At 42.1% G+C, this 14157-nt stretch overlaps 1 protein-coding gene across 1 annotated transcript in view; it reads left to right on the forward strand.

The window, feature by feature from the left end:
* Nucleotides 1–7695: 7695 nt before the first annotated feature.
* Nucleotides 7696–14157, forward strand: part of LNP1 (leukemia NUP98 fusion partner 1) — a 27110-nt gene continuing 20648 nt past the window's right edge. The window contains exon 1 of the mRNA XM_006143556.2: nucleotides 7696–7976. Coding sequence (XP_006143618.1) covers nucleotides 7821–7976 — 156 coding nt within the window. The 5' untranslated portion in view covers nucleotides 7696–7820. The remainder of the gene's footprint in view (nucleotides 7977–14157) is intronic.

A 14157-nucleotide genomic window follows, 5' to 3' on the forward strand; every position in this document is an offset into this window, starting at 1 on the left:
TCCATGTTGTATCACATGTTAGGGTCTCATTGTTTTTTATGGCTGAGTAGTATTCCATAGAGTACATATACCACATTTTTCTTTTATATATATATATGAAAAAGACACCTTCCTCGTGTCTGGGCTTCCGCAGTTTCTTTTTCTTGAAGTAAGCATCAGTAAGGTGCTTTGGGATTTTTACTTTGCTAATATCAATTTTCATAGAGGTGGCAATGACAAATTTCTGGTGTGTTCTATGCAGTGGAACTTGATTGAGAACCAGGGGTCCAATTAGAAGTAGCAAGCCACTGCTCAGCTGCTTCAGGAAACCTACTCTCTTGCCTCTGTGGCATCTAGTGAGGATGATCAGAATGGTCCCAGGAGTGATACTAGCTCGCAGCTTTCTCACATGCTGACAGAAGGTTTTTTGCTTTCTGTACAGCAGCTTTTGAGGCACATCTTCAGTAGGATAATACATAGGTATTTTGCGCAGTTTGACCACCAGGGTACCACCATTCTTATCTCTACCAACTAGTTTTGTGACAGTCGCAAGAACTTTCTCTTTTTTCTTTTTGATCCTGGATTTAGTGACTGAGTATTTCCTCTTGTACATGGTTTTCCTGGAACACTTGGCAGACTGGGAGTATCTGCCGATGTCCCGGACTAGGATGGGGTTTCGGCTGCAGTGAGGCTTCCCCTTCTTGGGCTTTTTAGCCTTGGGGTCACCCTTTTTAACCTTGCCACGAGCACCAGCCTTCTTGGCTTCGGGTTTCTTCTCCCTAGTAACCTACTTCACAGCCTTTTCACCTGCCATCTTGTATAATGGGAAAGAGAACTCCATATGCCACATTTTTCAATCCACTTGTCTAGTTTTGGATATTTGAGTTGATTCTATGTCCTAGCAATTGTAAATTATGCTGCAATAAACATGGATATTTTTGAACTGAGAGTTTTCTTATTCTTTGAGTAAATACCTGAGAGTGGCATTACTGGGTGGTATGATAGTTTTATCTGAAGGTTTCTGAGGAATCTCTGTATTGTTTTCCACAGTGGTTGTACTAATTTATATTCCAACCTTCTTCGCCCATTTAATACTGTCAAGTTTAGATCCCAAATTGACCCACTCCAATATAGGCACACTGATCTGGAACATCATTAGCCTGTAATGGTCAGACATCTGATCGTATAGGAGCTTACTAGCAAAATATAAGTCACTTTTTTTTTTTTTTGGAGAGGTTTTTCGCTATAGGGCGCGTGTGCTTGCCAGACAGACAGAGAGAGACATAGAGACAGAAAGCGAGAAACCACCCCCCAGGGGGGATGGCCATGCCGCAATTCCTTCTCCTCCATTCTCCTCTCGGGATCTTGGGCACTAACTGCTGTTTCCCAATAAAAGTCACTTTTGAAAACACAAAAAGTGTATTTTCTGGCAGAAATGACCTCCTTCTCCATGTCTACCTTTCCTTGCAGGCGCCAATCATCCTTGGAAGCAAGAATCATCATTAGGTGACTTCAGTATGGGAATATTCAAGGAGTTTTATGTTACAGCTCATCTACCAGCAGCAAAACGCAAGGAGGGTCATATTTTTCTCACACCTTTTGTTAGGCAGCTTTCCCTTTTGGGGTAATCCCTCTAACATTTATGAAATCACCAGCCTGTACTATTTTACATCAGGTTTTATTGTATCCAGGACCAGCACCCACAAAATATGTCACTTTAAAACATCACTCCCTCTTGGGGGAACCAGCAGTTAGCGTAATGGCTATGTCGCTGGACTCCACGTAGTTGACTGCGGTTCGCGTCCTGGACCCGGTGGCTTAAAACTCACGCCGGGCACGTGTGCATGCATGCCCAAGATCCCAAGAGGAGAATGGAGGAGAAGGGATTGTGGCGTGACCATCCCCTCTGGGGGGTGATTTCTCGCTTTCTGTCTCTATGTCTCTCTCTGTCTGTCTGGAGAGTGCACGCGCCCTATAGCAAAAAACCTCTAAAAATAAAAATCACTCCCTCTTAATCACAAGTTTACTCAAACCCCTTGCAGTAAGTTCAACATTTATAGGATTACAGCTGCTGAGAGATTCTGTGATAGGTGCAAGGGATGCTGCATCAGAGGGAGGAGGGCTATTTTTCCTTTCCCTGTTCTTTCTGGTTATGTAAACTCTTGTCCCAGCCCTTGAAAGTGGCTTTATCTTTTCTCTCTCCACTCAGAAAAGAGAGCATTACAAGCTTGTAATGCTTTTGGCTCTGTTTTTTTGGATTCTTTGGAACCCTTTACTTCTCACCTGTAAAGAAAATAAAATCCAAAGGCCTTGCTTAAGTTGCATTATTTTGGTCCCCTCACTTTAATTACCTGGCCAAAAGCAGCCAGCTGGGTCAGATCCATCATTTTCAAATCCTACAACTAATTTAACCTCTTAGAACAGACATCTCAGCTGCTGTGTCATACCATAGATGATGAGATCACCACCAGGCATTAAAAGCTCACCATTGTGTCCCATTTGCCCTTCCTTTTCCTAAATACTGCTTTAGCTGAAAGTCAGTGAATTGTGGTTGCTTTAGAAACTCTCACTTCTTCTTATTTATTTTTTCAATTGTCAGAGGGCACACACACTAGTCATTGAGAGAAACAAAGAGATAAAGTACCCTCCAGAGGGAGCGTGGTCGCACCGTAGTCCTTTCTCCTTCATTTCATCATCTCATCAAGATTTCAGGCACATATGCACATGTGACTCGCATGTTTTTCAAGTGGCCAGGGCCAGAATTTGAACCGCTATTGGCCAGGCAGAATGGGGCTCTCCATTCACAGGGCTTATCTATGCTATGGGCTCAGCCCTCAAATCCCACTTCTGACACCAAATGGCACCCCAGTTTGGTGATTTAGGAGAACTCAGCATATAGCCATACTCAAAGATAAGATTTATTTCACTTAATAACTACAAAGCAAAACTGGAAAAGGAAAATAGAGAAGTCATATGGGGGGCACCAGCAGTTAGCATAATGGCTATGTTGCTGGACTCCCACATAGTTGACCGCGGTTCGCATCCTGGGCCCGGTGGCTTAAAACTCACGCCAGGCATGTGTGTGTGCATGCCCAAGATCCCGAGAGGAGAATGGAGGAGAAGGGATTGCGGTGTGACCATCCCCTCTGGGGGGTGATTTCTTGCTTTCTGTCTCTCTGTCTCTCTCTGTCTGGCGAGCGCACGTGCTCTATGGCAAAAAAAAAAAAAAAAAACACAAAAAACAAAAAACAAAACAAAGAAAACCTCTCCACAAAAAAAAAAAAAAAAGAAAAGAAAAGAAAAGTCATATGGGATGAAAGTTCAGAGGAAACTAGGCACAAGCTTCCAAAAGTCCTGTTCCAATGAAGTCCTACAGAGGTGCTTGCTTCCTCCAACAGTGGATCGTAGCGAATTGCATCAAGGGTTGTTCACCCATTTATTAAAGACTTAATGTCGAAGACTTTTATTGAGTATCACTCATGTAGGCACCCTGCTATGAACTGAGTGTTTGTGTTTCCTAAAATTCATATATTGAAGCTTAACGTCCTTTGTTAGTATTTAGAGGTGGGTTCTTTGAGAGGTAAATATTGGGTTGTCAGGAAAGTAATGGCACATTTTTGCATAGAAAAACAGATAAATATGTCACAACTTCCTTGATGATCTAATAGGCAATAGGGATGGAGCCCTCATGAATGACATTCATACCTGTGATGGTTAATTTTATGTGTCATCTTGACTGGCCACAGGGTACCCATGTTAAACATTATTTCTTGACATCTCTGTGATGGTAGCTCTGGATGAGGTTAGCATCTGAATTTGTGACCTCAGTGAAGAAGATTGCTGTCCCCAGTGTGTGTGGACATCATCCAATTAATTGAAGGCTTGAATAGGATAAAAGATGGAGGAAGAAAGAATTTGTTCCCCACCTCCTTTTCTCTTGTCTTACTTCTTCAGCTGGGACACCTCAACTTGTCTTCTCCAGCTGTTGGACTGGGCTCTACACCATCAGCTTCATCAGTTTTCTCACCTTCAGACTCAAACTGAATTACACCCTTGGCTTTCCTGGTTCCCCAGCATGTAGATGATCAGTTGTAGAACTACTCCAAGTACAAAGTTTAGGTGTGGCAAGTCAACCAAGAGGGATGGCCATGCTGCAATCCCTTCTCCTCTATACTCCTCTCAGGATTGTGGGCATACAGACACACACACACACACACACGCCCAACATGATTTTCAAGCTGCCAGATCCTGAACTTAAACCACAGAATCATCCTTGTGAGATCCAGCCACTTTAACCTCGACCGCACCTGCTGCCCAGTGTATAGGGCTGTTTACCAGCCAAGTTTTCAAATGCCAGCCAAAGCCAATCTTGCAAACAGGCCTTTCTAAAGATAAACAGCCTCAGGACTGCCACATTAACTTTCACGCATTTGTCAATACTTAATTGGTTTTGTCTGTAAGACACTGAAGGAAGAATTTAGAATTCTAAGAAACAGACATCCTTCAAAAAGGTTCTAAAATGAACTCCCATTTATTTTTCAAGGTAGTAATTCTATATTATCTCCTCTGGTTTCTCCAGCCCCTGTTCCATAAGATTGATTTATTTTTATTTTAGAATGGGAATAAAAGACACTCCTGTCTCAGGAGGAATAGAAAAGAAAAGGTTTATCTATAGTCAAGTGTTTTTTTTTTTTTTGACAGATCCTGTCCTGCTTTGCCTAAAGAAGTTACCTGATTTCTTCCTTTGTAACTGCTCTGGTATGGATTTCCCCCAAATACACGTGTTAGGACTTGGTTGTATTGGGAAGGTATTAAGGTGGACCTTAATACCTCCATGATGATGAAAGGTGATTAAGTGATTAGAATGGGGCCCTTATGTGGAACCCCTGGTAGGTCTATGAAGAGAGAGACACACATCCTGTTCTGCTCAAGCTCCTCCTCTCAGCCATACTGTGATGTAGCTTCCCAGGTATGGCCCCTTGACCGTGGACCTGAGACCTCCAAATTGTGCACTGAATAAACCTATTCTCTTAAATTACTTTGATTCAGAGAGTTTCCTTTATCAGCAACAGAATGGACTAAAGCAGTAACAGAGACACAGACATGGATGACAAGTAGTTCTAACTTTTCTTTTCTCATCTGGATCATTGCAAAGTAGATTTCTTCCATTCTCTAATAGAAATATTACAAAGTGGCCAGCCTACACGTCTATTTAAAGCAAGAAATGAAAGTGTTGCAAGCTATTTTATACTTCGTTTATTTTTCTTTAGTAACATATAAGCTGTGGCACCACCTCTACAAACATTGATCATATTATTAAGCCTATCTTTTTGCAATTCAAGGAGGGATTTTCAGATGGCAAATGGCCAAGATCCCTGCAAAATGCAAAATTGTCCAAATGTCTCTTGGAATACTGGCAGAAAGGTGGAAAGAGATTGGATTTTGTTATTCTGTTCCTTGCACCTTGGGCAAGGATGATCTATTTTAACCTCAGTTTCTGCATCTAGGAAACATGATATATACCTCTGAGTCACAGTGTCATTATAGTGAAAACAGTATGTGGGAAATATTTGGTTTCATATCTGGCACAAAGTAGGGGTTCCATAAATGTAATAAACTCCTTACCTTGAAAAAATATGTCCACTAAAAGACAAGGATTATATACACACACACACTGGCACAAAGTAGGGGTTCCATAAATGTAATATACTCCTTACCTTGAAAAAATATGTCCACTAACAGACAAGGATTATATACACACACACACATACACACACATGTATACATATATGTATGTATGTATATACACACACATATATATATATATATGTAAATAATTATCAGAGGATGTGTGCACTTTCCAGAGAGAGATAGAGAAACAGAAAGAGTGAGAGGAAGAAAGCATCCCCCTAATGGGCATGGTCAGGCTACTATCTGTTCCCCTTCACCTCTCTATCATGTTGAGATTTGGGTCAGGCACATACATGCACATGGTGCATTTTTCTGTTTTTTGGAGAGATTTTTTTTCTGTAAGGTGCATGAGTTCACGGGAGAGACAGAAAGACAGAGAGACAGAGAGAGAGAGAAAGTGAGAAATCACTCCTTGGGATGTGGTCACACATCAATCCCTTTTCCTCCATTCTCCTCTTGGCATTTTTGACACACATCCACACATGTGTTTCAAGCCAGTGGGTCTGGGACTCAAACTGCAGCAGGCCATGTGGGAGTCCAGTGCTTTAACCACTATGCCATCTGCTGGTCCCTCATGGCATGTTTTCAAACCACCACAGCCGGGACTTGAACTGCAGAGGGCCATGTGGAAACCGACTTCCCTTAGCTGTTAGACTATGGGGCGAATCTGGGCTGTCATGTTCCTAGAAGCTTTATTTATAGTAGCACCAACTGGAAACAATCCAACTGATAGCCCCAAGTGACCACTTCTGTTATCTATGAACAGAAATGCCCCAAACTGGGTGATTTAGAGGTTTATTCGATTCACTGTTTGGAGGTTTAAAATCCTAGGGCCACCTCTGGTGGGGCTGAATCACATGGCAGAGCACAAAAGAGTTTAGTCTGTGTTTCATGTGTCTGTCTGTCTCACTCTCTCTCCGTATAAACCCACCAGAGTTCAGTCATGGGGGTCCAGTCCTCATGACCTTAATCCTAATCTCTTTGTCATAGGCCTGCATTCAGACGCCATAATTAAATCCAGTTTTTACCTTCTTAATCCCATTTTAGTAGATCACCCAAGAATTTTCAGGGGACATATTCAAACTATATCTGTAGTTGGTTAATTTTTTTTTTAAATCGTGATCTATTTATAGAATGAGGTACACAGTATGAACTACTACTGCAAAGCATGGCTGAATCTCACTGACATAATGTTGAATGACATGAAATAATACTGCATAATGTCATTGAAGGAAAGTTTAAAATAGGCAAAATTGATCTCTGGTGACAGAGGTCAGAACTGGTAACCTTTTGAAGAGAAGATGGATTGGCAGCAGGGAGGGGGAGCCTGGATGGTGGAAATGTTCTATATCTTCACCTTAATGGTGGTCATAACACAGGGGTTATGCATGTAAAACTTCACCAAGTTGGGCACTTAAAGTTTGTACATTTTATTAGGTCTTCAGAAAAGCCATGACACATTTTTACATAGAAAAACATAGAAAAATACCATGACTTTTCTGACAACCCAATACACGTACACATGCATTATTTACATTGGCACATGCATAAGTACTTCTATGAGAAAACTGCTCCCTTGACTCAAGAGCTGCATTTTATACCAAGTATCAGTTTAATGTATCAGGAGAGTGTCTAGCTCTGGGTATGAACCGTCAACAGCTGGTCACTTTGCAAGCTGCAGTCAGTCTGTCTCTTGTATGTGGCCCCATTTCAAAGCTGGCCTGGAGCGCCGGGCATGGTCTGAGGGTCATGCGCCATCATCATCGACAGCTGGAGATGCCATCGCCTGCCATTGGCAGCGGCACGCAGGGAGAAGCAGGCAGTGGACTGTGCTTCCTACCCTTAGGCTGCGAGGCTCAAGCCCCAGCAATGGAAGGATTAAAAAGCCTCTCAATTTAAAAAGACAAGGGGGAGGGGAATGTGGGCTGCACAATTTATAAATAGACATTGCCCAAGGCTGCCTGATGATGAAGTGGTTATTTAGTAAATCTTTCTCCTTTAAGGATGCCATTATCGGAGACCATTTAAAAATACCAGTTTCAGTTTGTCTTTTGGGGAAGAACCTGGGTTTCATCAAGTGAGCCCTGTTGGGTGCTATTTCTTTCTGTCAGGTTTAGGAACAGGTCTTCAACATTTTGAATCACCTGTACATGGAACAGAAGGATGATGATGATGATGATGTGTCTTTTGCCAAATGGATGAGCAGCTACTGGGGTCACAGCTGGAGAGAAGAGGATAAGAGAGGACTCCGGGACCGCCACCGGCCGCAGGAAGCCAGTTACAGGAAAGCCTCCCTGCCCTGCTCAGTGAGTTGTTATCGCAGAACCAGGGGAGAGCTGGCACAGGGAGGGGGTTTCTGCTTGATAATTTTTCGAAGGGTCCTTTGGTTTAAAACTTGTAATTCCAAATCTTTCTTATACTCACAAAAACCCCTTTCATCATTTTATCTTGTCCTTCAAGGGACCTGATTTCATCTCTTAGATAATGATTTCTTCAGTTTTTTTGTAATCCAAGACATCTTTAACTGCTGTTTACAGCTCCCGATAAACCTGGGATAATCCCACTGGGTGACAGAATTCAAGCCCAAGGAAAACACTCGATGTTATGGTTAGTCTGTGGTTAGCATTGTGGATCCATGTGTGATTTCCATGAGTGGTTTTGAAATACTGAAAATACCTCTACTGTTTGGTAGATTTCTAAGGCATCAGACGTTTCACATAATAAAGGGTTCCCTTTGATAAAGTAGACATACTTTCTCTTCTGGTTTCCTTTTAGTTTTCTGGTGGGAGGGAGAGCCCCAATTCTCTTGCCCTCAGCACTGTTTCCCCATGGCCAGGCAGAGCACCAGATGTCTGATTGTGTGTGTGTGGGGGGGTGAGATGCCAGCAGGGAAGGTCCCCAGAAGGAGCCTGCCCAGGTGTGGCTGAGGCAGCAAGGACAGGCAGCTGTTTCTCGTGCTTAGCTGTGATGCTCGGAGGCTGCGAAGTAGACGCGGCACAGTTACACACAGTGATGTGTGTAAGTTTTTATTTTTGACAAGTCATTTTTTTTTCACAAGTCACTTAGAATTCCAGCTACCAGAGACTACTTCCCCACTCCCCTGCTTCTGCCATCCCCAGAGCCAAGTAAGTTGGGGAATAATATGACTTGATTTTTAGTTCCAGGATTCCAGATCCCTAATGCCTATGAAGCGTGTTAAGGTGGGTATGAATAAGAGGACCTCTTTTTTGTTGCTGGTGACCAGTCAGTTTAAGGAATGAGACCACTTTGAGACACCTATATTTCAAAAGAGACCTCTCACCAATATATATTTAGGGACAAAGAGTACATTTCAACATTTCTTTGAGCTTCAGGGTCCTTAAGTGATAAAGAAGGGGTTGGACTGTGTGATCTCCAAGCACCCTCCTAGCTCTGATTTTCCATGACAGTGTTATAAAGTAAACATGGGCTCATGTGCTCTCGTTTTAATCTCTGATGCTTCCGAGGCAGTGAAGTATCTGTAACTTGTGAGCCAGGAGTACGATTAGTTTCCAGTTTCCAGAAAAGAGAACTAGAACTGAAGAGAAAAACCGTGATTTGTTGTTTATTGTAATAGCCTCTGGAGGTCACAGGAAGTATGCAAACAAAGAAACTTGATTTATAAAATGCAGTTTCTTGAACAAACTTGAGCATCTATCGGACTTTTGAAACAGATAAGCCACTCTAGTTAGAGAATTCACATCTCAGTTGGAATGTTGCTTCTTATCAAGGAAGAGCAGAATGTGTTCTGTATAGGATTTCTAAATTGTGGCCATATGACATCTTTTTCTGCTTGTTCCTGCTGTGGGCATTTGCCTGAATTGATCTGTTTAGATTCTTTGAGTTAACAAACTTTATCATTATCAGACTGAAGTGGAGAAAGCGTGTGTTTATTTAGGGAGACCAACTATGGAATAAAAATTTCAATCTGACTGAATAAGGTAGAGGAAGAATAAGAGGACCCATATGGGTGGTGTGGACAGACTCCTGGAAAATAGTAAGGGCGTGTAATTCTTCATTCTATATTTACATAATGCTGGATCTTTATAAGGAATCTATGCTTGGATACTTTATTTTTCTTATTTCTAAAATGGGCTCAATTTTTTACTTTACAGATATAAGAGCAATTCAGGGACCAGCAGTTGGCATAATGGCTACATCGCTGGACTCCCATGTAGCCAACTGTGGTTTGAGTCTCAGATCTGGTGGCTTAAACTCACGCCAGGCGGGTGTGTGTGTGTGCCCAAGATCCTCAGAGGAGAATGGAGGAGTGGTGTGGCTCTTCCTCGGGGGATGATTTCTCGCTTTCTGTCTCTCTCTGTCTTTCTGGGGAGCGCACGTGCCCTATAGCAAAAAAAAAAAAAACCCTTTCAAAAACAAAACAAAAACAGATATGAGAATAATTCAGTTTTCAGTTCTTTGGAGAGTTTTGCTCCAAGCTCAATGAAATGAACTTAGAAATAAAAATCTTCCTCTGAATCTTATCTTTTTTTCTTCTCTCCCAATTAACTCCAGTATAAGGCCTTCCCTCTCTCAGTCTATCAATAATCTATTATACATCCATTGACATTACATGCATAGGCAGAGAAGGGCGTCCCTTTTCTTGCATGTTGTGAATGTGGTTTCTGATGTATCATACTAGCCACATGATTCATGCAAGACCATAGTGATGAGCATTGATTCATTTAATATTTATTGAATATTTATTGTGTGGCAGCATTATGCAAGGCACAATAGGATTATAGAGTAAAAGGAGACATATATATGGGGGCCAGTTTATGGCATGGTGGTTAAGTCAGTGGGATCCCACACAGCCGACTATGTGGTTGGAGTCCCAGACCCCATGGCTTGAGAACATGCCGGGCATGTGTGATGTGTGTCCAAAATCTTGAAGGGAAAAATAGAGGAGAGATGATTGTCGGGTGACCTTGTCCTGGGGGGGGGGGAGGTACTTTCTCACTTTCCCTCTTTTTGTCCCTCTCCAGCATATATACAGGAAACAAAAGAGAAAGAGAGAAAGAGACATACATGGTCCCTATGCATGTGAAATTTTCAGACAAGTGGAAAACAAAAATTTGGCAGAAAAGATCAAAGTAAGACAAAGGATAAAGCTTAGTCTTTCGTTTTTTATTTTTAAGAGAGATTTTTGCTATAGGGTGCGTGTGCTCACTGGAGAGACAGAGACAGAGAGATAGAAAGTGAGAAATTGCTCCCGCCCAGGGGGGATGGCTATGCTGCAATCCCTTCTCCTCTTGGGATTTTGGGTGCACATGCACACATGCCTGGCATGAGTTTTAAGCTGTTGGGTCCAGGACTTGAACCGTGGTCAACTATGTTGGAGTCCAACGACATAACTATTACACCTTCTGCTGGTCCCAAGATTAGTCTTTCTTATAGAAAACTACTTCCTAGTCAAATTGCTAATATAAAGTGAATAAATATATCTGACTTTAAAATCTTGTTGTTCTTGGGGAAAAAAAAGTAATTTGAAGTCTCTCTTAATATTGGAGGACTCTGCCTTCGTTTGTATCAACATGTGAAGACAAAACTGAAGTAGTACAGTTTCCATATAATTTATTTATATTTATTCTGTTCATTCCTGTTCATCAGAAGTGGTGTTTGTTTGTTTGCTTGTTTTTTTCTCATACGGTGTGTGTGTTTGCAGGTGAGAGACAAAGACAGAGAGAAGAAAAGTGAGAAACCTCCCAGGGGATGGCCACACTGCAATCTCTTCTCTTCCACAGTCCTCTGGGAATTTGGGCATGCATACACATATACCCGGCATGATTTTCAAACTACCAAGTCTGGGACTCAAACCACTCAGTTGGGAGTAGTTTGTAGGAGTCCAACATCTTAACCACCACACCACATGCTGGCTCTTGGGAGTGCATTTTTTAAGTTTATTTATTTATTTATTTATTTCCTCCATGAGTAAGAGAGAGAGATGGCACCCCTAACAGGGTCCTGCTGCTGCACGGCCAGCTTTGACCAGCCCCAGATTGCAGACATGTGGATGCCTGGCATACTCAGGGTGGTCTCTGGATACAAATCTGGAACCTCCCATGTGGGTCACCCTCGCATAATTGCATTTTACTTCTGTGCCACTATCTAGCCCTGGAAGGGATTTTAATTATTTTATTTTTTAATTGCCACGGGATGCATGCACTTGCCAGAGAAAAACAGAGAGACAGAGTGAGAAAAAAAAAAAAGGGAGAAATCACACCTCCATTGGAATGTGGCCAATCCCTTCTTTTCACTTTCTCCATCTTGTCACGATTCTGGGCATGTACCTACATGTACCTGGAGTGTACTTCAAGTCAACAGGGCCAGGACTTGAACCGTGGTTGACCATGTGGGATCCTGCTCCTTAACAGCTAGACTATGGGCTAGCATAGAAGTGCATTTATAATACTTTACTCTATTTAGCTTTCTAGTCATTGTCTCCTTCAACGTAACATGTATATTAGTGCTAAGAACAGAAATACCTGGGTCTGGGTGATTTGTAAAAGTAGAGGTGTATTTGGCTTGTGGTTTTGGAGGTGCAAGATCAGGGGGCTGCCTCCGATGAGGGTCTTCCTGCTGGCAGAGTCCTAAGGCAGCACATGGTGAGGACAGGACAGAACTAGAACACGAATATGTCTATGTGTCTCTGTCTCTGCTCTGGACTCTTTTCTCTTATAAAGCTACCAGGGATCAGTCATAGGGGCCTCACCCTGAAGACCTTAATCCTAATCCTTCCGCAAAGACTCCACCTCTTAATCCCATAATTGAATTAATTTTTCACCTTCTTAATACCATTCGATGTCTCATCAAATTTTAATACATAGAGAGACATTCAAATCATTCATCATGGTTCTCTTAACATTGCCTCTACCTAGTTCAGGCCTAATGGAAGAGAGGTTTGTGCTAAATAAAAGATCCCTTTGAAGAGGAAGTCAGTTCACTGGCCAACTGCTAATTCTATTGGACCTTCTCAGTGCTTCTTCTGTGTTCCCAGGTAGGCACAGTATGTGCCTGCCCACATGTTGTAATTTGAGGCCTCTATTTGTCTACACCCAAGGTTCTTTCTCTCTTTTTTTCTTTTTAGATTTTTGCCAAAAGGTATGTGTGCTCGCTGAGAGAGACAGAAGAAAAGTAAGGAATCACCCCTGAGGGAGTCTGGGCATGCCATAATCTCCTTTCCTCTATCCTCCTCTTGGGATCTTGTGCACACACACACATGCACTTGGTGTGATTTTCCAGTCACCAAGTCTGGGACCTGAACCATAGTAGGTCATGTGGGAGTCCAGTGTCTTAACCACCATGCCACCTGCTGGCCACTAAACAATAATTTTTCCCACTTTCTATTCTGTCCAGATTCTGAACTTAAAGCAATGAAAGATATTTTTAATTTAATTTTTTTTTTGAGAGATTTTCACTGTAGGGCGCATGCGCTCGCCAGACAGACAGAGAGTGACATAGAGACAGAAAGGGAGAAATCACCCCCCAGGGGGGATGGTCACGCCACAATCCCTTCTCCTCCATTCTCCTCTCGGGATCTTGGGCACGCACGCACACGCGCCCGGCGTGAGTTTTAAGCCACCAGGTCCGGGACACGAACCGCGGTCGACTACGTGGGAGTCCAGCAACATAGCCATTATGCTAACTGCTGGTTCCCTAATTTAATTTTTTTAATCCTTGGTTTACCTGAGAATGGCTATATAGTCTCATTCTTTTTTTTATTTTTTAAATTTTAATTTATTTGCAGTCATTTACTGTACATCTTTATAGTATACAAAATATTCTAGATGTTCTATCTAGAATACAATGTATATTTACTCAATGAAGGATATTACCATACATGTTATTGTCAACAAGTAACTTTTCATTTTTCTCGCCCTCCTCTGGTATCTACAGTTGTTTTCCATGCCTTATTTTTTTTTTTTCACATTTTATTGATTCGCTAAATATCTTATTTAAAAACTCTTAATAGCAAGTACAGCTGATACAGACATAGCTATGAACACATGTCTGACTTTAGGCATAAACCTCAGTGAGTAAAGTGAACATACTATAAAGTAACACCTAGCTGAGGCTATATAGTTTACTGCAGTCATTAAATAGGCAATTTTTAATAAATTTTTTAATGTCAAGAAAAACAGTTTTGGTTTTAGTAGATTAAAATAAAAAAATATTAAGAGAAATTTGTTTAAGACTTAAAGCCAGGGGGGAACCAGCAGTTAGCATAATGGCTATGTTGCTGGACTCCCACGTAGTCGACCGGGGTTCGTGTCCCGGACCCGGTGGCTTAGAACTCATGCCGGGCACGTGTGCGTGCATGCCCAAGATCCCGAGAGGAGAATGGAGGAGAAGGTATTGTGGCGTGACCATCCCCCCTGGGGGGTGATTTCTCGCTTTCTGTCTCTAAGTCTCTCTCTGTTTGTCTGGCGAGCGCACACGCCCTATAGCGAAAACCTCTCAAAAAAAAAA

Source organism: Tupaia chinensis, unplaced genomic scaffold (genome assembly GCF_000334495.1).
Source record: "Tupaia chinensis unplaced genomic scaffold, TupChi_1.0 Scaffold000100_1, whole genome shotgun sequence".
NCBI classification, from domain to species: Eukaryota; Metazoa; Chordata; class Mammalia; order Scandentia; family Tupaiidae; genus Tupaia; species Tupaia belangeri.